Genomic DNA, 27,109 nt, shown 5'->3' on the forward strand with positions numbered 1-27,109 from the left:
TCCTTTTTTTTGGCCCAAAAACAGTCAGTTCTGTCTTCTCCACATTTAACTGAAAAAATTCTGGCACATCCATTCATTGATTGGGAGACAAAGGGACTATAATCATGTGGGGACACAGAAATGTAGAGTTGTATGTCATCTGCATAGGTGTGGTAGGAGATGTCATAAATCCATAATCTGAGCTAGGGGAAGCATATAGATGTTTAATAAGAGTGATCCAAGAATTGACCCTTGAGGGACTCCACACGTGAATTTGGTTCGTTCTGACTGATGGTTTCCGATTGACACAAAGAAATCCCTATCATGTAAATAAGATGTGGACCACTGAAGAACAGTGTCAGTAAGCCCTACCCACTTATCCAATCTGCTGAGTATTATGTTGTGGGTAACCGTGTCGAATGTTGCGGTAAGACAGTACTTCTCAAATAGTGGGGCGGGCCCCTCCAGGGGGGCGCAGAGCAATGCTGGGGCTGGTGCATGTGACCTTGGGGAACATACATTTTTTTCATACTAGAATTAAGTGTAATTGCACATCCACTCCGTGGGTGGCAGTGCCACTCTCATTTTCAGCGTGTACGCAGTATTTTTTAACAAAACAAGAGCACACAGCAAAGAGCTCTGGAGATATGAAAAGCTTAGACAAGGAAATATGACGAAGCTTATGTAGCATTTGGCTTTTGGCCTTGACTTTTAGTACAGTGGGAGACGAGGAAAGACCAGAGTGTTTACTTTCGCAGCGGACAGCAGGAATTATTTTTTTTCAGCGATTGCCAAATATTGCCAACAATCCTCCTGCTTTGTTAGTGTTACATCAGTAAACCACCGAGCACTGTCGGCATCATATAAGGTGGCATACCAAGCTGCTCAGTGCAAAATAATAATAAATAAAATAAAAACTGTCCCTCTGTCCAACGACACTGTCCTCCTTGTTGTATTAATTTTTGTATTTTCGGTCTAATTGTTCGACATATTGTCCCAATGAGTTAATTTTGCTAATCAATTTTGAATTTATTATTATTTATTGATTTTATTAAATTTTAATTTTCAGCATCAAACGGTCAAAAAATGTATCTTGGGTGTATTTTTACAGAATGGATGTTTTTTTTTTTTTTTTTTTTTAGCTTTATTGTAAATTGATCTACATTACTTTTTTTTATATATTAAAAAGAACACAATGTATGTTATGCAGAGTTGTACTTATAATAATAAGAATTTATATACAAATGATACTACAGTATATTTACAGTGGTGGCAGAGAGTTGGGGGGGGGGCCTGGAACGTTTACGTCTTGCGTAACAGAAAATAATTGAGAAGCACTGCGCTAAGATCCAATAGTAGCAGAACAAATGATTTGCCTGCATTGCTATTGACGAATATCATTTAGGAATTCGATAAGCACAGCATCGATAGCGATACAACAATTATCGATACATAGGTCAGGAAACCATTCGAAACTAATAAACAGAAAAACAAAGCATTTTCCTCAGTCTGAAGTGAATTGGAATGAGTTTATCACGAGTACACGCCCAATCCGTTTGGACAATTGGACGTCAATGACTGTCAGTGTAAATGCACCTGCTCTGTGATAGTCTCAGGGTTCTGTTTAAAGTGCAGAGAGCATTATGAAAACCAAGGAACACACCAGGCAGGTCCGAGATACTGTTGTGGAGAAGTTTAAAGCCGGATTTGGATACAAAAAGATTTCCCAAGCTTTAAACATCTCAAGGAGCACTGTGCAAGCCATCACTCTTGGCCCATGATCACTCTGGATGAACTGCAGAGATCTACAGCTGAGGTGGGAGAGTCTGTCCATAGGACAACAATCAGTCGTACACTGCACAAATCTGGCCTTTATGGAAGAGTGGCAAGAAAAAAGCCATTTCTCAAAGATATCCATAAAAAGTCTCGTTTAAAGTTTGCCACAAGCCACCTGGGAGACACACCAAACATGTGGAAGAAGGTACTCTGGTCAGATGAAACCAAAATTGAACTTTTTGGCCACAATGCAAAGCGATATGTTTGGCGTAAAAGCAACACAGCTCATCACCCTGAACACACCATCCCCACTGTCAAACATGGTGGTGGCAGCATCATGGTTTGGGCCTGCTTTTCTTCAGCAGGGACAGGGAAGATGGTTAAAATTGACGGGAAGATGGATGCAGCCAAATACAGGAACATTCTGGAAGAAAACCTGTTGGTATCTGCACAAGACCTGAGACTGGGACGGAGATTTATCTTCCAACAGGACAATGATCCAAAACATAAAGCCAAATCTACAATGGAATGGTTCAAAAATAAACGTATCCAGGTGTTAGAATGGCCAAGTCAAAGTCCAGACCTGAATCCAATCGAGAATCTGTGGAAAGAGCTGAAGACTGCTGTTCACAAACACTCTCCATCCAACCTCACTGAGCTCGAGCTGTTTTGCAAGGAAGAATCGGCAAGAATGTCAGTCTCTCGATGTGCAAAACTGATAGAAACATACCCCAAGCGACTTGCAGCTGTAATTGGAGCAAAAGGTGGCGCTACAAAGTATTAACGCAAGGGGGCCGAATAATATTGCACGCCCCACTTTTCAGTTTTTTATTTGTTAAAAAAGTTTAAATTATCCAATAAATGTTGTTCCACTTCACGATTGTGTCCCACTTGTTGTTGATTCTTGACAAAAAATTAAAATTTTATATCTTTATGTTTGAAGCCTGAAATGTGGCGAAAGGTTACAAGGTTCAAGGGGGCCGAATACTTTTGCAAGGCACTGTAGGAAGTGATGTGTGTATGCCCACAAAACCCAGAAGACTCAACAAACTTTAAATAGTGACACCTTTTTAAAACGATATATCGATTTTTTTGGTGGGAGCATATCGATAACCTTATGGGGTAATATATGCGATATATCACCTTTTCAGTACATTCTCACACCCTTACACTAAACTAGTATTGAACAACGGCATTGTACCTTGACTGTCCATCTATTTTGGCAGATTTGCGCCCCACTTGTACTAGTTTGTACAGTTTATATGGATGGCGTGGTCAAAACACAAGTCCAACTAGCCATTTTATGCACTGCTTGCCTCTTTTGATTGATGGTGTGGTCTTGAAAGTTATGCCAAACCACTCATTTTGCTCAGTAGTCATACAAGGTGTGTATTTGTGGTGAGGCATTTGGTTATTTATTTAGCAAAAAGCACCAGATGTGTATTTTTGGTGAGGTGTTTAGTTTGAAAATGGAAGTAGATGTCAGTGGAATCGGGTCAGTTTGAGTGACAGCCACGACAACTGTTATTTTTGCAGCGAGTCGACTAATTGGTTGACGTGTTATGTACTGTTATATTAGTCTGGGCACAATATAGGAGTTAGGAATGTTCATTAGAATAAAAAATTATGCGCTGAATTTGAATGTTATGGAATAATGTAACAATATCAAGGTTTTCCAAAGTAATATTTCAATTTGTGACAAAATACTCAATTTGGTTTCATCGAGTAGTACAGTGAATAATAACTTAAGAAAAGAAAAAGAAATTATAAAGTTAACAAATTAATAAGAGGATATTTACATTTTTTTTTTTAATCATTAAAAAAGATTAATTCGCGGATGGGCAGGTTGACTCACATATTAATTTACACGGTTAATTTAACCACGCATTAAATAATTCACCATAGTTAATAGAGGCGTACGAAATTTCCCATTCTTAGATTATTCGTGATTCGGCCATGGAAGATTCGAGAACGATTCACAAATATCCAAATTCCGATTATTGAATTATACCAGGTAAAATGGAAGTAAAACACAGTCAGCGCGGTCTTTGGGACGCTATGAGGAACGGACCGAGAGTAAATATGTTCAACTCATGCCGCTAGATAAAAAAAATCATCAATCATACCTGATTACGGCTGACATGCAAAATGACAGACGACATCGGTGTTAGAACATGTATTATTGAACAGAGATGCCAAATGACAGACTTTCCGTCATTAGTAAACAGCCGCCATCTAAAAGCAGTACTAAAGCAGTGACTTCTCTAGAAGGCTCTGTTGTAGCGAACCTAATTAACTTTTTATCTAAAATACTCCTAAATCGGCAGAATCTTGTCTTGAATCTATCTATAAATGATTAAATAGTTTTAAAACTTTGACAAAAGTAGACAGAAGGGAAATTAAGGAATAACGGGAGCAATTTTAGCAACTGTAACAGTTGATTCACATTCATATGTTAGCTTGATACTGAAATAGTAGTTTGGTTTAGCCTGAGAGGATTTTTGAACAATTTTGGAACTAATGTACAAAAAAAAAAAAGGGGGGGGCGCATCAATAATCGTTTTATAATCGAATCGGAGCCTCTCGTAATCGAATCGTTAGGTGCCCAAAGATTCCCAGCTCTAGAAGTTACCCAGAAATGCCCCAAAATCAGTGGCGCCACCAGGGGGTGGCCAGGGGTGGCCACGGCCACCCCTATAAATTGGTTGGCCACCCCACTGGCCACCCCACTTGCCAGTATATCGTTAGATTGTTGTAGCATCAGTTATGCATTTAATCCCAAATGAATGCATTTATTTTGTTTTGTTAAATGTAGGGCTGTCAAATTTATCACATTATCAGGCGGTAATTAATTTTTAAAAATGAATCACGTGAAAATATTTATCGTAATGCATTCGCAGTACGACTCATTCACGCATTGCCGCAAACAGCATACAATGGCGTCGTTTTACTTCTATACAGAGATGAGAGGCAGTACTGTCAAGTGAGTGGAGTAGATAAAAGCGTTCATTGGTGCTTTTAATTGGCAAAAGCTTTGTCATCTCTCCACAGCAACCATAACTATTGTGGGAAGCGACGTGGAGAAGAATGACAGGAGTCTTTTTTGTAGTGTACCCAACACAGAGAAGATATAGCATTTGCAGCCACCACACACAGTCATGGTTGCACCACTTCCCATCATGCATTTGGGCAGAACAGTTAAGTTGCTACTGTATCATTTACTGAAAGCTCAACAAATACACTAGATGGCAATATTTAGTCACAATATACAAACTCACATTTATCCTTTAAGAATTACAAGTCTTTCTATCCGTGGATTCCTTTCACAGAAAGACTGTTAATAATCTTAATGCCATCTTGTGGATTTATTGTTATAATAAACAAATACAGTACCTATGTACAGTTTGTTGAATGTATACGGTATATCCGTCTTGTCTTTCCATTCCAACAATAATTTACAGAAAAATATAGCATATTTTAGAGATGGTTTGAATTACGATTAATTAATTTTTAAGCTGTGATTAACTCGATTAAAAATGTTAATCGTTTGACAGCCCTAGTTAAATGTACACCTTATGCCTAATATATACAGAACAAAATAAAACAGATTTGTTGTGGAACTCAAAATGTTGACTGGAGAGTTACGGACTATGCACATTAAATCATTAGTAACATCAAATATTACACAATACACCAAAGTATATCAATAGCCGTGTCCTTAAGTCTTTCTGATAGTTTTCCCATGACCTTTTTACTGCAATAATATAATGAAAACCTGAAATTATAGCTTTTAGTTTTGGCCACCCCAAGATTTTAAGTGGCCCCATCTGGCCACCCCTATGAAAAATTTCTGGAGGCGCCACTGCCCAAAATCAACAGGAAGTGACCGAAAACTGGAGAAGAGAGGGAATTGCCCCAAAATCAAACAGGAAATTTCCCAACATGTACAGCAAGTGACCCCGAATCAATAGGAAGTGACTCGTAAATACCTCGTAATCGACAGCAAGAGACCGATGAACAGGGAAAGACCTTGAAGTGCCCCCAAATTAACAAAAAGTGAACCGAAATCAATAGGAAGTGACCCGGAAATGCCTCCAAATCAACAGAAAGTAACCCAGAAATACCTCAAAATCAACAGGAAATGACTGAAAATCGACAATAAATGACCTGAAATGCCCCACGATTAATCTCATTGGTTGTCATTGACCGCCACAGACGTCCAATTTGTTCGAACGTTCAGTCATTCGCTGCCCACCTGCCACTTCACATGAATTGGACGTCTACTAGTGATAAACTCACACCAGATGGATGAAAAGAGCTTGTTTTTCTGTTTATTACATGTATTGTAGTATTATGGATCTCAGTCAGGAATACGACAAGAAAATATTGACATATAACAATGTTTTTTTTTCTTGAAATGTCCGTAGTTTGAAAGCCAAAGATGAAATGTTTGTGTACCGTCAACTTTAGTGAATACGCATAACGATTTGGAAGAGCACGCAGACGGCAAAAAGCGCCAAGTGGCGCGCTCCAATTTTCCGAGCGAACACAATTAATCAAAGCGAATGGAGTCCTTCATGTTGCGTGCGCGCTTGTGTGTGTGGTCTCCAGATCTTCTCCACCAACAACACGGAATGCGGCCGTCTGCTGGAGGAGATCAAATGCGCGCGCTGCTCCCCCAACGCGCAGGTGCTGTTCCACCCGTCGGATCCAGGCAGGTTGCCACACAGGGAGCCCGACCTGCCGCAGCTCTGCCAGGACTTCTGCCGAGAGTTCTACTACACCTGCCGGGGACACGTACCGGGTAAATAACAAATTCGCGACCTCAGTCAAATGTGGTCTTGATTTGTCTGACCTCGCCTCGGTTTGTTGCCGACAACCCCTCGTTTGTTTGTTGACTTGTCCTCCCTCTTTAACGCATCCTTTCACTCCTTTGTGGTTAGACCTGTGTTGTTTTCTATTTTACTTATTCACTCCCAGCCAAAGCAAGGCCCTTCGCTCCTGGCCGTTTTACCGGATTTTGACTGATTTTGCAAGGCCCACAGAAAATTCTGTTCTATTGCTATATAAAACTGGAACCCGCCAAATGAAAGATTAGACTCTCTTATTTTCCATTTTTTAGAAATCAGCATTAGAAAATAGTTTGAGCAATTATCCAATTTCTGATGAAAAAACAGAGAAATTGAGCGTTTTGTGAAAGCATGCATTTCCCAAACAAAGCTTTGACTTTAACACAGCTATTTATTGCTTTAGTTACATCCCAAACATCTGAATAATGTTTTTCTTTTACAAAATAACATAAACAACAAGACAAATAGAGCTTTTGATAGCAAAGTAACAAGTTATTTACACATAACTAACTGAGAGATGATGCTTTTCTGGCCGCGACAGCCGGGGTAAACTTTTCTTTCTCTGCTCTGTCTCAATGGCCTCGTCCGCTGCACTGGTGGTCTCGGTCGTTCTGCTCGGTCGTTGAGCGCCTGGCATCCCGGGCGTCCTCCCGGTTGTTCTGCTTGGTCGTCCACCGCCTGGCATCCTGGACGTCCCTTCGGTCATCTTCCACCGGCGCTCAGGCCGTGCGGCCCGGCCGTTCGTTCCGTTGAATCGGGTTGCGGGTCTTACCAAATGCGCTACTGCCCTCCAGTGACCAGTTTTATTGCTTTAAAATGGATTTTCAGTTTTGTGCATTGGAGCCAAGTTGAATTAGAACCCAGAGATGTCTCTTGTGAAAAAAAAAAACGTAAAAGACGTATAAATATGTCTTTGGGACACTGAAACAATTAAAAATAGAACGTATTTATACATTTTGGGGAGCAAATGAGTTAATCACGGTCATATTGTAGTCCTTGATTGAGAAAAATTTCCCATTGATTTCCAATGGCCCTGTTGGCCATTCATTTCAATAGCAGAAAAACTTCCATTCACTTCCATTGGTTTCCAATCCCAGTGACCCGATATCTACCGGAAGTGACCCAATATGAACAGAAAATGACCATGAAATGCCCCCAAATCAACAGGAAGTGACCGGGGAATGCCTCAAAATCAACAGGAAGTGACCCAATGTACAGTACTTAAAGAGCATACGACAGGAGAAAAAAAAGTCTTAAATAGCATTATTATGTGAATTAGACTCATATTTTGAGACGATTCGACTATATACAACAATTTAGCAAAGCGCAGATGACGAGAAATTAGTCTTTTAATCTGCCGGTTGGCCACGCCTACTATTATAGCGCTCTAGCGTCCCCAACAGGTGGATGACGTCAGCGGGAGACTGGGCTCATCGGTTTTACTAGTCAGCCCATTGAGGGGGAATTACTCAGAACGAGGAAAACGCGATGAAGAGAGCCGCAAAATGGCATTGTTTCAGTCTCTCTACTCCAATATTTTTACAGGATATTCTTTTTATCCAAGTGTTTTTCCCCAATAGCTAAATAAATGGCATGGTCATGACAAATAACAAGTCTTGTGCTAAATGGGATTTGAAATGATAAAAATGCACTTATTCAGGACGACATGGCAAAAATACTCCATAATGGTCAAAACTGTCGACTTCACCTTTACTGTCGCACCTCCCGAACGACATTTTATGACCCCCTAAATCTGACATATGTCATTTCCCTTCCCTGGCTTCGGAGAATGTAAACAAACCAAGAGGTGTGACAGCTAGCCGACATGCTAACCCCAACAGAGTGATGTTTCAAAGTCTTCGAAGCGGAAAATCACACATAACTAGCCCGGATTATTTGACATGACGACTGGGTTGTTGATCGTCTTCGCGGATCAGCAAACCGCCCGGCGGAGAGCAATTTACAGCTCGTTCCCCGGAGGAGGGCGGCTACAGATATACCAAATTGAATACCAAATTAATTTTTATACAGAAAATAATTACGGTACATCTGAAACAAATGATTATAACAATGTATTTGAGAGAAAAAGCATGTTATTTTGGCTCATTCAAATCTTAATACAGTATCTGAACCTTTAAATATGTAAACTAAAGTGCAATCACATTCGTAAATGAATGGCTTCTGGTTTTTGAAATGTAAATAAATGTCATGTTAGTATATGTATTTCGACGGTGATAGTCGTCCAATCCGTTTGGAATGGTAATCTCCCAGTTCAAATGAATTGGACGTCTATGTCCGTCAAAGGCGGCTAATATGTTAACTATGGCAAAAAGTCTAAAGATCTCCGAGATTCTTCGCGTAGCTGCGCAGTCACACCAGTCTACAGTCATCGTTCGATCATTGCTAGCGCTCCCATTCGAAACGAATCGGACGACTATGGAATCCATCGCGAGCAGAAGGCCAGCCAGCGCTTGGCAGGCACACCCGCGACATTAGCTCATGGCGCGTAGAGGGGGCGCGGTCGGTCGGAGCACACTGCCCAGGAGCTGACACACATGTGGGCTCGCGGAGAGTCGAAGCTGAAAAGACCAGCACCCACCCCGAAGCCCCAACCTCCGCGCTGTTGTGCTCCTTGTGCGCGGGCCCCCGCCGCAGCCACAGATCAGCATATGTGGTGACGAATGACACATTTATTTTTCTACAAAGCCAGTGTGTATGTAAAACTGCTGAAGTGCATCAAGATGTCAAGTACTTGGGCCGGGCCACCCAGGTTGCCTTTGGAAGATAACCAGATGGAAGCAGAGGCACAACTCTCTCTCTCTAGCTGCCTCTCGCCAGCACGCGCTCGCTCGCTCGCTCGCTCGCTCACTCGCTCTGTTCAACTCTGCTTTCTTTTCGTATTAAAAATGGACAAGAACTTTAAAGACTTTTATCATGTGCATCCCAGTGGAAAGAATCGTGTTTAATGAATTGTAAAAACCCAGAATTTCATTTTCTGATGTGTAATTGTGAAGAAGTATGCGAACCTAAGGGTACCTCCCGAGACTAGACAATTTGCGATACAAACTCATGATAACGATGATTTATCAAAACATAAAACAGCGCTGTTACAACTGTTACAATGCCCAAAGCGCTTTACATTAGCACACATTTACCCTTTCACGCACACATTCAGACACCAATGGTGCCACTGCCATGCAAGGCGCTGCCAACCCATTGGGGGCAAATTGGGGTGGAGTGCCTTGCCCAAAGGGCACTTCGATGGTGGCCATTTGTAGCCGGGAATCAAACCGCTGACCCTTCGTCCCAGGACAACTCAAGCTATCAACTGCGCCACGGCCACAAACACGCACCACAAACATCATACTCCACGGGGAGCTTCGCCAAAGGGCAGCTGGACAGGTGGCTGGGTAGAAATTCCATGCTGCGGTCCCATTGCCCCAAGCCCAGCTCTTCTATTCTAATGCATACATTGCACTACCATTCCCACACATTCCCATCATGGTGCTGGGTAATTTCTGCCTGCCGGGGACCTGCCAGCCACACTAATAAGGTGCTAGGTGGGTCCCACCCTTTTTCTCTATGGCGTGGCTCCCGGGGCGTAGCCTCCCCTCTGCCTGGGCCGCGGGAGTGGGGGGAGGTCGGGGCTCTGTTCTTGCGTCGCCCCGCGGCAGCTCCTCGGCATTCTCCTGCTTCCGCCTTCCCCTCTCTTCTCTGCCTGGGTATCCGCCCTATGCTCCATCGTGGGTCGCTGGCTGGACGCCGGTGTATCAGCTGCGTGTCGCCTGTTCTGGCGGGGGACCCTGCCCTGGGCTTGGTGGGCCGTTGGGGGTCCCGTGCCGGTTGGGGGGCTGTGGCTCATGGGCCAGACAGCGGTGGGGGTGGGCGTGAGGTTGGTGGTGCGTCCCCTCTTGCCATTCCTAAAGGCCAGTTGATGGGGGCGCAGGTGGCCCGGGGCACCACCCTGGATCCCGAGGGGGGGGGGTGATGATGTCTCCTTTGCTGGGCTGCGGGAGGAGGGATGGGCTGCGCTGGCTCCACCTGTACCCGACCGCCCTACTTCCCTCCGTCCCAGGGCTGGCTGGGTGGGGGCTATTGCCCTGGGGCGGTGGCCACGCGGCATCCCCACTCGTCTGCGTGGCTGTTGCGTGTTTGGTGGGGATCGCGCACGGCTGGATGTGATTGGACACGCTCGGGCGGGGGGCCACGGTGCCGGGATTGGCAATGGTGCAGCGTAGGGTTGCCGACGGGCTTACACTCACAAGGGATTTACACGATTACTGGTCTCTAGATCACAGAGTTAATTTGTGTACACTCCACCCCTCCCAGTCAATTATCTTATAGCCCCCCCCCCCCCTTGTTTCCCTGGTCAACAGGCCCCCCACATGGTGTCAACCGGAAATACATCCAGCTGACGATAGTACCAACATATTCATAGTTAGTGAAGGCGTTCAATGTATTTCTTGATGTTTTTTGTGTTTCTTTTGTTTTGTTCTATTCCTCCATAACCCCTTCCTGTTTCCTGCTTTGTCGTAATAAACAACCGGACACTTAGACTTCCATTCTCCGTGTCAAACAGCTGAACAGGACAGGTTTAAAGAAAAAAAAAAAAAAAGAGTCACTTCCTGTATATTTTGGGTCATTATCTGTTGATTTTGGTGTATTTACCAGTCACTTCTTATTGTTTTCCGCTTACCTCCTGTACATTTTGGAAAATTTCCTGTTGATTTTGGGGCAATTGCCGGTCACGTCCTGTTTGTCGGTCACTTCCTGTTGATTTTGGGGAATATCTGGGTCACTTCCTATTGTTTTTGGGTGACTTTGTTTATTTTGGGGTCATTTCCAATTAGAGCTGAAACGAGTACTCGAGCAACTCGAGTAACTCGAGTTTAAAAACTGATCCGAGTAATTTTATTCACCTCGAGTAATCGTTTATTTTGACAGCTCTAAGCATCACGTTTCGCTCGGACTACTTTTAATGCGGGACAACGCGCCGACGTCACGTGCGTAGAGGAAGAAGCAATAAAAAAATATAAAAAACATTTCCGCAGCCGACAGCCGCTCCAAACTACGCCGACGTTGCTAAAAACTAGCCCGCGTGATGTTAAGTTGGTAGCAGGTAGCATCTGAGGAGTCTCATAGAGATCACATGTATGTTGAACTAGATGCAATATGATAGACTCGGCCGCGTCTGGGCAGAGGTAATAAACAGCGGCCATCTTAAAGCAGTAGAGCGCTAAGCGCTAATAAAGAGCGCTAAGCGCTAGTAAAGAGCGCTAAGCGCTAATAAAGAGCGCTAAGCGCTAAAAAATAAGATTAACGTTACTGTCTGAGTCACTAGCTCACGCAACGTTAGCCCTGCGGAGGGCTAGGTTTCTATTAATTATGACCACTTTCGATGCGTGGCTAACGTGTCTTACATACAGGCTTTAACATAACATAGCTTTGTGGAGTGATAAGGGTGTAAAATAAAAACTCAATAATGCTAACTATCAATTTTAGCTTAGTAGTCATTGCTGGATAAAACACCAAGTAGCACTGGTCCCTAATGTGCTCCAATACAGCCTGTATCATACATTTATCTTGAACACTGCAAAAACACAAAATCCTATCAGGACTTACAGTTTAGACTAACTTAAAACTTAACTAGAACTTAAAAATGGCTTGACACAAATAGAAATTCAATTGAAACACGTGGGAAAAAATCCTAACTTTTAAGTGATGTGTGTTATCAAGCGTAATGGCATTTTTAAGTATAAATATATATATATATATATATTTTTAATAAGATCTAAAGGTTTTTTGAATGAAAGCAATGAATTTGTCTTTTTTTTTTATTCTAGTTACATCTGAGATGCAATTGTTGGCTGTTTTCAACAATATACATCGAAAATAAAGACATTGATTGACTGAAAATGGTTCAAGATTAGATGAAATGTCTTGTTTTCTCATGTATATTCATAATTGCTCTTCACCTAAAAATATATTTGTTTTATCCGATTACTCGATTAATCGATAGAATTTTCAGTCGATTACTCGATTACTAAAATATTCGATAGTTGCAGCCCTATTTCCAATGGATTTCCTATTCCTATTGATACTTGTGTGACAGTAATGATAATGCAAAATACTTGTATACGTCATTGGGAAGCTAACACGTAAATCTTTCTTTAATTCAACCAAAACTTCAATTTGGAAAAAATGTGTCACTGTGACTCATTTCTTCGTGCCGAGTCATATTATATTTAACATACGTAACAAGCTGCGTCAATGTTTGACTCTTAGCGCATTTTGCGAAGTTCCATTGACAGCGCAGCTCACTAATCGACCTCCCAGACTGATACATGATCGTTTTGTTTCTAAAGAGAATATTAATATCCTAAACACACGCCGTCCTGTTTATCATAAGCCCAAGGCCAAATCATTTCACGGCCATCCCGAGGCTTTTCCCATCTCCAAACGCCACCATTGCAATCATATCAGACTGACAGCTGGTGTACATTGTCAATAAATGTTTTTTTCGCAAAGTCGAGTATTTATGACTGGATCCGCGCAAACACGCGTCCCGTCAGCCAAAATCACGTCAGGGTAAATTATCGTCTCCCTCCTTCCTAGCATTTTTCGCCTGAAAAATCTCATCCGCGTTTGGTTTGGCGTCTCCCGTCTTTTTTCGCCTCTGTCCATCACTCATCTCGTCTTTCTTCTCCAACGCCGCTTCGTTCTCGCGTAGCCTTGTTTATAAAAGTTGACCCTGTGTTTTATTTGTTTTGATTTGATTGTTTTTTGTTTTTTTTTGCGCAGAATTGTTCCAGGCCGACGTGGACGAGTTCTGCCAATACTACGGCAGACGAGATGCGGGCCTTTGCTTTCCAGATTTTCAACGAAAGCAAGCGCAGGGCCAAGATTCCAACTACTTGGGAGATGAGAAAATGGAAGATATCAGCAGGTTTGTGGCTATGTGTTTTATTCAATTTTTTGGTTTTGGGGGGGGGGGGGGGGTCACGTTCAGGCGTGAAAATGGGATTACGTCGCAACAAGCAGAACGGATCAGGGAGTCCAAATGTACCTGACAGGCACGTTGTGGCTCATTCATACTGTACATTTGTGATGTAAGATTATTATATTATTATACATTATATATATGTTATCAGGGCTGTCAACAGGCTTGCAGGGGCCCGGGGACAAGAGACCAGTATAGCACCCCCCCACCCCACCCCTGCCACCGGCTTCTCTCGACAGCATACGGAGTACTTTTAACGCTTTGCAAGCAATGACAGTGTAAATTTTCAAATTATTTCAGACGAACAGTTAAATTTAACAGGCTATATTTCCATCTATTGTCCCATGTAGACTGCAGTACAATACAACTGAGAGTGCTATCCCTGCCTGCTAAGCAACAAAACAGTATAACTCAGTGGTCTCCAAACTATTCCACATATGGCCGCAGTGGGTGCAGGATTTCATTGCAACGAAACAAGACCACAGCTTTTCACCAATTTGGTGTTTTGTAAGTGTAGTCAGTTGATTGCAATCAGGTACTGCTTGTTTTAATAGAAACCACATTGGTTAAAAGCATAACCGTTTTTTTTTTGGTGGGGGGGGGTGAAAAGTGTCATTGCATGTAATTGACTGTCCTATATGTTTAAAGCAATAAAACTGTAACAAAAATGAATGAAATGAACAAAAAAATTATTTTCAAATTATTTTTCGAACATTTGCTTTGCATGTAAATTTAAATATATACATATATATATATATTCTTTTTCCAAATGGTTTTTTTTCTTTGATTGAAAATATTTTTTGGGGGTTTAAAAGATTTAGACAAAAATGTCCTACCTATAATATGGCCCAAACACAAAAAGGATTGTTTCAATCAAAGAAAACTTTTTCGATGAAAAATTAAATGTTCAAAGGCAAATTTTTCAATCTCAAATATTTTTTTGCATTCAAAAACTTTAACCATCATTGAAATTTTTCTTTTTTTGATTGAAGTGATTTTTTTTTGAAAATGCATATATTTTTTGAAGCAACTTATGTTTTGATAGAATAATATCAATAATGTCCTAGCCAAAATGTGGCCCAAACACAAATCAACATTAGTTCAATCAAAAAAGTTGCTTCAATCAAAAAAAAAAAAAAAAAAAAAAAAATCAAAGAAAAATAGCTTTCGCATGCATTTTTTTAGTTTCAAATTTTTTTGTTTTTTTTGATTGAAGCGATTTTTTGGGGGTTGAAAATATAAATTTTGATTGAAGCAACTTTTTTAAAAAAATTTTAAATGTTTTTAATTGAAGCAACTTTTTAAAAAAATTTTACATTTTTTTAATTGAAGCAACTTTTTTTGATTGAATAATAAAGACAAATCTACCTCCAAATGGCTCCACCCAGCGGATACAATTTTTGACTGGAGTAACTACATTGGCACAGCACCAGCGGGCGTACCATATTCAATGGATGACGATCTTTGCGAAAAGTATTGCCTAAGCAGCCTGATTTAGAATTCCCCTCAAGAATGATGGGAAACAAAAAAACACTCATTGTCAACTTATTATTTATAAATATTCTTGTAGGTTAATTTTATTGCTGACACTGCGTTTCGGGGTCATCAACATGTTGTGCCCCCCCTGCCCCAAAAGTCAAACTCCGCCTATGGTTAAAAGGTCTGTGCTTGATCGGTATGAATAAAAACCAGGACCCACAGTGGCCCTCGAGGACTGGTTTGGAGACCCCTGGTATAACTAAACATCCTTTGCCTGCCCCCCTCAACATCCCTGGGGATATCAAGCCCTCAAACAGTGATGTGCATAGATTTTTTGACAGCAAAGTCATTTACAACATCGGTGAAATCCAGTTTTGAGCAAGTACACGTTTAATGGAGAGAGCATGGCTAGGTTTTTAAGCCTGCCCTGTGATATGGTGGAGCGTTGGTAGTTTTTCATTATTTTCATTTTACTGAACGCTCGCTCTCCTCCAGCTACAGTCACTGGCAAAGACAAGAAAATGCGTTGTCGAAATCACACAGATGAAAAAAGTGTCTGCTTTAACTAGAACCACCCAAACATTGATAGATTTTTATATTTCAATGCGGATAGTATGCAAATATTGACAGAAGGGGGAAAAATAAGTAAGTGTACCATCCCATTTAATATTTTGTGCCCCCCTCCCCTTTGGCAGGGATAACTTTAACTAGACGCTTCCTGTAGCTGCAGATCAGCCTGGCACATCGATCAGGACTAATCTTGGCCCATTCTTCTCTACAAAACTGTTGTAGTTCAGTCAGATTCCGAGGGACAGCAAGAACCAAATGAGGTATTTGCTATGTGGCAAAATGGATTTTGCCTTGTGGCATTTTTAAAAAATTTTTTTTGCCATTTGGCATTTTTTGCCATGTGGCAAAACAGATTTTGCCGTGTGGCATTTTTTCATTGCCATATAGCAAAATGCATTTTGCCATGTGGCATTTCTTCTATGCCATGTGGCATTTTTTTGGCCATGTGGCAAAATTGATTTTGCCATGTGGCGTTTTTTTCTTTGCCATGTGGCATTTTTTTTTGCCAGTGGGAAAATTGATTTTGCCATGTGGCGTTTTTTCTTTGCCATATGGCAAAATGGATTTTGCCATGTGGCAAAATGGATTTTTGAGACGTGCCATGTTTTTGCCATGTGACAAAATTTATTTTGGTTAGAGGCTTTTTTTTGGTCCAATTTTTCAATTTTTCTTAAATGGCAGAAAAACGTGTGGCTGTGATTTTTGACCATCCACTTACTACAGCGCACTGACATTCAACTGGCACCCAAGTCAATGCGCTGTAATACCCCCCCCCACACTCTCACCCCCAAAAAAATGCGACAAACAGAAATCCATTTTGCCACATACCCAAAATAATGCCATATGTTAAAATAAATTTTGCCACATGGAAATAAAAATGCCACATGGCAAATACCACTTTTGGTTCTCAGCCCTGCTGCAGATTCCTGGGATGTCTAGCAAGAATCTCTGTCTTTAGGTCATGCCACAGCATCTCAATGGGGTTCAAGTCTGGACTTTGACTTGGCCACTCAAGAACGTGTATTTTGTTCTTCTGAAACCATTCTGAAGTTAATTTATTTCTGTGTTTTGGATCATTGTCTTGTAGCAGCATCCTCTTTTTAGCTTCAACTGTCTGACAGACGGCCTCAGGTTTTCCTGCAAAACTTTTGAATTCATTCTTCCATTAGTGATTGCAAGTTGTTCAGGCCCTGAGGTAGCAAAACAACCCCAAATCATAAGGCTCCCTCCACTATGCTTCATGGTAGGGGTGAGGTGTTGATGTTGGTGAGCTGTTCCATTTTTCCTTCACACATGACATTGTGTATATACTCCCAAACAATTCAACTTTGGTTTCATCGGACCACAAAATATTTTGCCAAAACTTCTTTGACGTGTCCAAGTGCCTTTTTGCGAACATTCGACGGGGAACAATTTTTTTTTTTTTTTAAAGACAGCAATGGCTTCCTCCGTGGAGTGCTCCCATGAACACCATTCTTGGCCATCGTTTTATATATAGTTAATGTGTGGCCAGGCATATTGGACTGTGCCAATGATTTCTGTAAGTCTTTAGCTTACACCTCTCTGAGTATTCTGCGCTGAACTCTTGGCATTGTCTTTGGTGGACGGCCACTCCTTGGGAGAGAAGCAACAGTGCCAAACTCTCTTCATTTGTAGACAACTCTGACTGTTGATTGATGAACATCCAGACTTTTAGAGACAGTTTTGTATCCTTTCCCAGCTTCATACAAATCAACAATCCTTAATCGCAGGTCTTCAGACTGCTCTTTTGAGCGAGCTATGATGCATATCAAATAATGCATCTCCACAAGACAATTCTTACCAGGTGTGTGTTTTATAGTGAGCAGGGCAGCTTTAAAACACTCATCAGTGATTGGGCACACACCTGACTTAAAATGTTTGGTAAAAATTGGTTTCAATTGCTCTTCAAGTCTCCTTAGGCAGAGGGCCCATTTACTTATTCTCCCCCTTCTGTCATTGTTTGCATGCGATCCTCATTAAAATATGAAAACCTATAAATGTTTGGGTGGTTTTAGTTAAAGCAGACACTGTATTGTCATCTGTGTGATTTTGACAAGCTCAGATCACATTTGATTGTGATTTTATGCAGAAATGTGAGAAATTCCAAAAGGTTCAGATACTTTTTCATACCACTGTAGTTGCATCCTCCTCAAAATTGGTGAGATTGTTCATGACACATGAGACCTAAAATTATCAAAATGGTGTGTTGTCATACAAGGGCCTGGGCGGGGTGCCCAAATTCAGTAAATGACTAATAACTCCCTGATCCAAGGTTTAGTCTTTTTCATATATGGCATGCATGCGATCCTAATTAAAATATGAAAACCTATAAATGTTTGGGTGGTTTTAGTTAAAGCAGACAGTGTATTGTCATCTGTGTGATTTTGACAAGCTCAGATCACATTTGATTGTGATTTTATGCAGAAATGTGAGAAATTCCAAAAGGTTCAGATACTTTTTCATACCACTGTAGTTGCATCCTCCTCAAAATTGGTGAGACTGTTCATGACACATATGAGACCTAAAATTATCAAAATGGTGAGTTGTCATACAAGGGCCTGGTCGGGGTTCCCAAGGTGCCCAAATTCAGTAAATGACTAACAACTCCCTGATCCAAGGTTTAGTCTTTTTCGTATATGGCATGTATGAGAGGTATCCCAGCCTGAGCATGACTGCATTGAAATATGCATTAGGCCTGGTGCCCTCTGCTGGGAACAGGAAACGCCCTTTTTTATGAGACGGGCTCCTCCCCCAAGGGAAAAAAATCAATTGACCTCAAACCTGCATCAGAGAAGCCTTAAGACATGTTCAGGTGCCGGGTGAAGGTTTCGTTGAAGTAGAGGGGTCCAAACAGGAAAGTGAAAATGACTGTCGCCATTTTGTCTCCCCTCAAATTCTGAACAGTCATAACTTGGCAGATATACAACATATCTGCGCCAAACTTTCTGTGCTTGTTGAGAGTCGTACCCTGGAAGGGTCCTTTATGGGTTATTTACATTAACCCTACAGCACCAACTAGTGACAACAGAGAGTCACTCATTTTACTTGTACATATCGAATTCCTTTCAGGTTGGCAAGTGTAGTTACAAGACCCTTTGTAAAACATTTTAAGGCCCATGTCCACAAGTCTCTGTTGCCATGATGACCCTTTTGTTTGCCATTAAAAGAAAGTAGATTTCCCAGGGAATTAGGCAGCTTATAGAGCCACAAAATTTGGCACACTTGCTCGAATTGTCCCAATTAGAAGATTAATTTGGATTATGAATAAGGGCATGGCTGCACGGCTCAGTAGCGCCTCCTTTTTTTTGTAGGACACTTTTCAATAGGGTTTTTTCACCTACGTGTGTGAATGTATTTCTAGGGCTGCAGCAATCAAATATTTTAGTAATCGAGTAATCGACTGAAAATTCTACCGATTAATCGAGTAATCGGATAAAACATTTTTTTTTTTTTAGGTAAAGAGCAATTATAAATATACATGAGAAAAAAAGACATTTAATCCGATATTGAACCATTTTCAGTCAATCAATGTCTTTATTTTCGATGTACATTGTTGAAAACAGCCAACAATTGCATCTAAGATGTGACTAGAAAAAAAAATTCACCGCTTTCACTCAAAAAACTTCTAGATCTTATTAAAAAAAACATATTTCTTACCTAAAAATGTAATTATGCTTGATAACACACATGTTTTGAAAGCTACATGTTTTTCCCATGTGTTTCAATTGAATTTCCATTTGTGTCAAGCTATTTTTCAGTTGTAGTTAAGTTTTAAGTTAGTCTAAACTGTAAGTACTGATAGGATTTTGAGTTTTTGCAGTGTTCAAAATAAATGTATGATATCTGCTGTATTGGAGCACATTAGGGACCAGCGCTACTTGGTGTTTTATTCAGCAATGACTACTCGGCTAAAACTGACAGTTAGCTTTATTATGTTTTAATTTTACACCCTCATCACTCTACAGTGCTATGTTTTTACAGATTAAATAAAGCCTGTATGTAATACACATTAACCACGCATCGACAGTGGTCATAATCAATAGAAACCTAGCCCTCCGAAGGGCTAACGTTACGTGAGCGAGTGACAGTAACGTTATATTTATTAGCGATGAGAAGTCTACTGCTTAAAGGTGGCGGCTGTTTACTAACGCTGCCCAGACGCGGCCGAGTCTGTCATTTCGCATCTAGTCCTAAATGCATGCGATATCCATGAGACGCATCGGACATTACATGCTACCGCACTAGCATCATGCGGGCGTAGTTTTTAGCAACGTCGTCGTAGTTTGTAGCGGCTGTCGGCTGCGGTAAGTTTTTTTTTTTTTTTTTCTTTACTGCTTCTTCCTCTTTGCACGTGATGTCAGCACGTTGTGCGGCATTAAAAGTAGTCCGGGCAAAACGTGATGCTTAGAGCTGGCAAAATTTAACGATTCCTCGAGGTGAATAAAATTACTCGGATCAGTTTTTCAACTCGAGTTACTCGAGTTGCTCGAGTATTCGTTTCAGCTCTATGTATTTCTCATCTCAGGATGTACATGCCCACAACACAAAAGAGGTTCCACACAAAAAAAGAGGCGAGTATCGAGCACGTTAATTTCTCGATCTGCCACCACTCTGAGCTGAGTGCCGTCCGAGTTGCGCCAAACTGCGAGGACCCGTTCAGTCCTGCTTGCAGGCGTAGTTATTATTGTCTTGACTAATGTTGTTGTTATCCTGAGTGTCTCATTGGTTTTGTCTGGTTTTTTAATTACTTTTTGTTTAATTTTTTTGTTTCTTCTGGCACATGTGCAAAATAAAGCAGTTATTCATTCATGACGATTGATGTATTTTTTGTGAACACCTCCCAAACAATCATTTCAAAGTTAAAGGACCCTGTTGATTGACCCTTTTGATTTGTCTTCCTTCCAAACGGATGACGGCCTCCTCTCTCTGACCTTCTCGTATCTCCACCATTGCCCAGGAAACACAAACACAACTGCTACTGTGCCCAGGAGGTGTTGAGTGGTCTACGGCAGCCGGTAGCCGTGGTGCACTGCGGCGACGGATCTCAGCGACTCTTTGTCCTGGAGCGGGAGGGATTTGTGCGGATCCTCGGCCACGACCTGCAGCTGCTCAAGGAGCCCTTCCTAGACATCCATAAGCTGGTGCAGAGCGGCCTGAAGGTGAGGAAAGGCCTCGGCGGGCTATTTGCGCTCCAATTATATCGTTACGCCGCGCCAGAGACCATTCGTCAAATGTGACGGCGCTATTTTCTGCTAATTAACTGTACGTGCAACTCGCATTGTGAACGGGACGGCTTAATGGCTCGCCTAATCGATCCCACATTGTCGGTGAAAGACCCCCAAACGTGCGAGCATTTGGGAGTTCGGTCAGCATCTTGCGGAAAATAGCCCATCAATGTTTCGTGGGATTTTTCCCATTTCAATTTTCCGTTCATTTCCAATGGCCCGATTCACAATTCATTTAAATAGCACAAAAATTCACATTCACTGATCCGATAGCAACAAGAAGTGAAGCAATATCAACAGGAAGTGACCCTGAAATGCTTTAAAATGAACAGGAAGAGACCCTTGAATGCCTCAAAATCGACCAAACATGTATAGGAAGTGAATCTGAAATCCCCCCCATATCAACAGGAAGTGACCCAATGTCTACAAGAAGTCTGAGATGCCTCAAAATCAACAGGGAGTGACCCAATATATACTGGAAGTAACCCTGGAATACCCCAGAATGACCAGTAAATGACCATGAACTGCCTCACAATCAACAGGAAGTTACCCGTTATCTACAGTAAGTGACTCTGGAATGCCTCCAAAGCAACAGGAATAGACCTGATATCAACAGGAAGTGCTCCTAAATGCCCCTGATCGACAAGAAGTAACCATGAAAGCCCTCCATATCAACAGGAAGTGACCCAACAGCTACAGGAAGTCCGAGATGCCTCAAAATCAACACGACTTGACCCTGAAATACTTGAAAATCCACAGGAAGTGACCTTGAAATCCCTCCGTATCAACAGGAAGTGACTCAATGTTGACAGGAAGTCCAAGATCCCTCAAAATCAACAGGAAGTGTCCCTGGAATGCCTCAGGATTAACAGGAAGTGACCCAAAATCTACAGGAAGTGACCTTGGAATGCCTCCAAATCAACAGGAAGTGACCATGAATTGCCTCAAAATCAACAGGAAGTGACCCTGACATGCCCCCCAAATCAACAGGAAGTGACCCAATATATACTGGAAGTTACCCTGGAATGCCTTAAAATCAACAGTAAGTGACCATGAATTGCCTTAAAATCAACAGTGAGTGACCATGAATTGCCTCAAAATCAACAGGAAGTGACCCATAATGTGCAGGAAGTGAAACTAAAATGCCTCAAAATCAAAAGAAGTGACCCGAAATCTACGGGAAATGTGTCTAAATGCCCTCAAATCAACTGGAAGTGACCCGATATCTACAGGAAGCCTTAAAAGCCCCATAATCAACATAAAATGACCCTGAACTGCTGACAAATCAACAGGAAGTGACCCTGCAATGCCTTAAAATCACCAGAAAGTGACCCTGAATGCCCCCAAATCAACAGGAAGTGACCCTGAAATGCCTTAAAATAAACAGGAAGTGATCCGATATCTACAGGAAGAGATTCTGGAATGCTTCAAAATCAACAGAAAGTGACCCAAACTGTACAGGAAGTGGACCTAAAATCAACAGAAAATTACCTTGAACTGCCCAAAAATCAACAGGAAGTGACCCTGAAATGCCTTAAAATAAACAGGAAGTGATCCGATATCTACAGGAAGTCCGAGAGGCCTCAAAATCAACTGGAAGTGACCCGATATCTACAGGAAGAGATTCTGGAATGCTTCAAAATCAACAGGAAGTGACCCAAACTGTACAGGAAGTGGACCTAAAATCAACAGAAAATGACCTTGAACTGCCCAAAAATCAACAGGAAGTGACCCTGATATGCCTTAAAATCAACAGGAAGTGACTTGAAATGCCTTGAAAGCAACAGGAAGTGACCTTGAATTGCACCCAAAATTTACAGGAAGTGAACCTCAATGCCTTAAAATAAACAGGAAGTGACACGATGTCTACAGGAAGTGACTCCGGAATGCCCCGAAATCAACAGGAAGTCACCCGATATCTATGGGAAGTGCCACTAAATGCTCTCAAATAAACAGGAAGTGACCCTGGAATGCCTCCAAATCAACAGAAAGTGAGCCAAAATATGCAAGAAGTGAAACTAAAATGCCTCAAAATCAACAATAAGTGACCCGAAATCCACAGAAATTGCCCCGAAATGCCCTTGAATCAACTGGAAGTGACCTTGAATTGCCCCCAACTCAACAGGAAGTGACCCTGAAATGCTTCAAAATCAACAGGAAGTGACCATGAAAAATCTAAAAATCTACAGGAAGTTACCCAATATGTCCAGTAGGGGTTTGTATTGCCTCATATCTGGCGTATCACTACTACAGATCACGATTCATTTCAATCTCGACACAAATCTCTACTCGGATTAGTCTAACATTGTTGTTACTTCAGCAGGCTGCAATGCAATGCTGCTGTGCGCTGCCATCTATTGGACGGGAGTAGAAGCGCAGCCACTGAATTGTTTATTTCCACCAAAAACACAATGTAAGGATCGATACAGACAAATATCAAATCTATACGAGAATTACGTGACGTAATATCGCGATGTATCGGGAAACCGAAATGGTCTGGATTGCATCTTTGCCCAAAATACACCAGGAAGTCAGCCATTTTGATTTTAAACAGCCTCATCGGGCAAATTCAAACATGAGGAAATTTACCCAAATGATTGGAAGCAGGTGTCCAAGACATTTAGCATTTTCCCGTCGAGATGGGCCGATCGTTCCCCGATGAAAAAAAGCCAACGTGAAGTCTTCATCGCAGCTCGTTTGAGGTTTCGCCATTAAAGAGCGTATTTGTCATGCCAGGGAAAGAAGTCGACTAATTCCCGGACAGTAAATGAGCCTCAAAATTGGCAGTGACATTTCGCTCCCCCGGCCGCAGCTGCGAGTAAATACATTCAAGCTGAGTCTTGTCCAATCGCATTAGAGGCGAGGGAGGAAAATATCAAGCAGTTGCGGAGAGGCTGACTGAGGATGGCGCGTATTTGTGGCGGGGACAAGCGTACGCAGATCCAATTACAAGGCGGAACACCCACGGCGCGGGGCAACCGAAGCGGCGCGCCATTGTTTCTCCGCGGTCTAAACTCAGTCAGTGCTATTGACGGAGATAAAAGTCCAGTTCGGAAGTATTGCTGTTTTGAAAAATATGTTTTGGCTGGGTTCAGACTGCAGGCATATCTGATTCCAGTCTGATTTTTTGGCCTGGTGTGACAAAATATCGAAATTAAGGTTGAAACAACTAATCGATTAAAGCAACACTTGTTAACTTTGCAGTTTTGGTCGATTTTAGTGACGCCGGTGGACAAAAGTGGTAGTGTTTTGCCTTAAGGAAGACTATTCACAAGAGGACCAGCACACACCCGCACAGTGTCATAAAATATTGTTGGTCACCTGCAGATGGATTAAACAAACTTTCTGTTTCCAGCAGCTGTGTAAGGAATGAATAGTAATAAGGTAATGAATCCAGTTGTGACTTAACAATAGCACATGATGGTTGGTGACCGTGTAGCTTTAGTGTGGCTAACAAGGGCGTAGCTTTGCATAGGGACGGTAGGGACATAACAGTACCAACTTTTCAGGATGCTCAGATTGTCCCCACCAACTTTTAAGCAACCTTATATGCATACAGCGGGGCAAATAAGTATTTAGTCTATCACCAATTGTGCAAGTTCTCCTACTTGAAAAGATTAGAGAGGCCTGTAATTGTCAACATGGGTAAACCTCAACCATAAGAGACAGAATGTGGGAAAAAAAACAGAAAATCACATTGTTTGATTTTTTTTTAAAGAATTTATTTCCAAATTAGAGTGGAAAATAAGTATTTGGTCACCTACAAACAAGCAAGATTTCTGGCTGTCTAAGAAGTCTAACTTCTTCTAACGAGGTCTAACGAGGCTCCACTCGTTACTTGTATTAATGGCACCTGTTTTAACTCATTATCGGTATAAAAGACACCTGTCCACAACCTCAGTCAGTCACACTCCAAACTCCACTATGGCCAAGACCAAAGAGCTGTCGAAGGACACCAGAGACAAAATTGTAGACCTGCACCGGGCTGGGAAGACTGAATCTGTAATAGGTAAAACGCTTGGTGTTAAGAAATCAACTGTGGGAGCAATTATTAGAAAATGGGAGACAGACAAGACCACTGACAATCTCCCTCGATCTGGGGCTCCGTGCAAGATCTCACCCCGTGGCGTCAAAATGATAACGAGAACGGTGAGTGAAAATCCCAGAACCACACGGGGGGACTTAGTGAATGACCTACAGAGAGTTGGGACCACAGTAACAAAGGCTACTATCACTAACACAATGCGACGCCAGGGACTCAAATCCTGTGTCCCCCTGCTGAAGCCAGTACACGTCCAGGCCCGTCTGCGGTTCGCTAGAGAGCATTTGGATGATCCAGAAGAGGACTGGGAGAATGTGTTATGGTCAGATGAAACCAAAATAGAACTTTTTGGTAGAAACACAGATTCTCGTGTTTGGGGGAGAAAGAATACTGAATTGCATCCGAAGAACACCATACCCACTGTGAAGCATGGGGGTTGAAACCTCATGTTTTGGGGCTGTTTGTCTGCAAAGGGACCAGGACGACTGATCTGTGTAAAGGAAAGAATGAATGGGGCTATTTATCGAGAGATTTTGAGTGAAAATCTCCTTCCATCAGCAAGGGCATTGAAGATGAGACGTGGCTGGGTTTTTCAGCATGACAATGATCCCAAACACACAGCCAGGGCAACAAAGGAGTGGCTTCGTAAGAAGCATTTCAAGGTCCTGGAGTGGCCTAGCCAGTCTCCAGTTCTCAAGCCCATAGAAAATCTGTCGAGGGAGTTGAAAGTGCGTGTTGCCCAACGACAGCCCCAAAACATCATTGCTCTAGAGGAGATCTGCATGGAGGTATGGGCCAAAATACCAGCAACAGTGTGTGCAAAGCTTGTGAAGAGTTACAGAAAATGTTTGGCCTCCGTTATTGCCAACAAAGGGTACATAACAAAGTATTGAAATGAACTTTTGGTATTGATCAAATACTTATTTTCCACCATGATTTGCAAATAAGTTCTTTAATAATCAATGTGATTTTCTGTTTTTTTTTTGTCCACATTCTGTCTCTCATGGTTGAGGTTTACCCATGTTGACATTTACAGGGTTCTCTAATATTTTCAAGTGGGAAAACTTGCACAATTAGTGGTTGACTAAATACTTATTTGCCCCACTGTATATAATGAGTTCAGTTATATCAGTAATTTAGATTGTCTTCCCATATGTTGAAAGGATAGAATTGACTCCACCATTATTAAGTGAATGACTTTCATTATGTTCAGACTTACATTGACACCTTTTCACTTGCCGAATGTGCCGGTCAAACACACGTTTGATTGGCTGATGACTTGAGCCCAACCCCCCACAAACAGACACGCAATCATACCGCCGACACAAATATTACATGCCGCCTCCTCCGCCCCCTTTGAAGACGAGGAATATTAGATTTTTTTCCACCAGCGGCAGCCACTGTAAGTACTTTAAGAAGACGTCAATGTTGTGTAGCTAGCCAAAGTACTCCCATACTCGCAACTTTGTCTTTTTTGAGGGGGGGAAAAAAGCTCCAGCCAATCAGGGGGTGCAGGGGAGCGAACACAGCCATCCCCCCAGGACCCAGGGCAGTCCCCCGGACAATTCAAGTACCCATTAGCCCTCAGGGAACGGATGAGGGGACGCCCAAATGCCCCTTATGCCCGCCCCTGCCACCGCTGCAACCCCCCACCTGACGAGACACACCACGGGACCCTCACGGCCCACTAGGCCTGGGGCAAGACAGGATCCTCACCCGCAGGGGGCGACACCCCGTTGGCACCCGGCCATCAATCTACGCCAAGACCCAGGGATCACACCAAGAATCCCCCACAACCAAAAGCCCAGACGAAGAGGCTCGGCCCAGGAATCTTGCCATATAGAAAAAATTGGGACCCACCTACTGCCCGATTACTCCCCGGAGATCTTCGATCTTTTAAGACACATCTTTTGAGGAGCGATCGGAAGTCCATTCATCCATCCATCCATCATCTACCGCTCAATCCGGGGTCACGTCGCGGGGTCAGCAGCATTAGCAGGGAATCCCTGACTCTCCCCAGCAACTTCAACCAGATCCTCCAGCGGGATTCCAAAGAGTTCCCAGGCCAGCCGTGAGACATAGTCTTTCCAGCGTGACCTGGGTCATCCCCGGGGGCTCCCACCAGTGGGACATGCCCAGAACACCTCTCCAAGGAGGCGTCCAGGAG

At 42.3% G+C, this 27,109-nt stretch overlaps 1 protein-coding gene across 1 annotated transcript in view; it reads left to right on the top strand.

The window, feature by feature from the left end:
- The window catches only part of hhip (hedgehog interacting protein), a 102,597-nt gene that overhangs the window by 13,919 nt on the left and 61,569 nt on the right, over window positions 1-27,109 (top strand). The window contains exons 2-4 of the mRNA XM_057844074.1: window positions 6,367-6,559; window positions 13,407-13,551; window positions 20,633-20,834. Coding sequence (XP_057700057.1) covers window positions 6,367-6,559; window positions 13,407-13,551; window positions 20,633-20,834 — 540 coding nt within the window. The remainder of the gene's footprint in view (window positions 1-6,366; window positions 6,560-13,406; window positions 13,552-20,632; window positions 20,835-27,109) is intronic.

This window comes from Corythoichthys intestinalis, chromosome 8, assembly GCF_030265065.1.
Source record: "Corythoichthys intestinalis isolate RoL2023-P3 chromosome 8, ASM3026506v1, whole genome shotgun sequence".
Taxonomy (NCBI): domain Eukaryota; kingdom Metazoa; phylum Chordata; class Actinopteri; order Syngnathiformes; family Syngnathidae; genus Corythoichthys; species Corythoichthys intestinalis.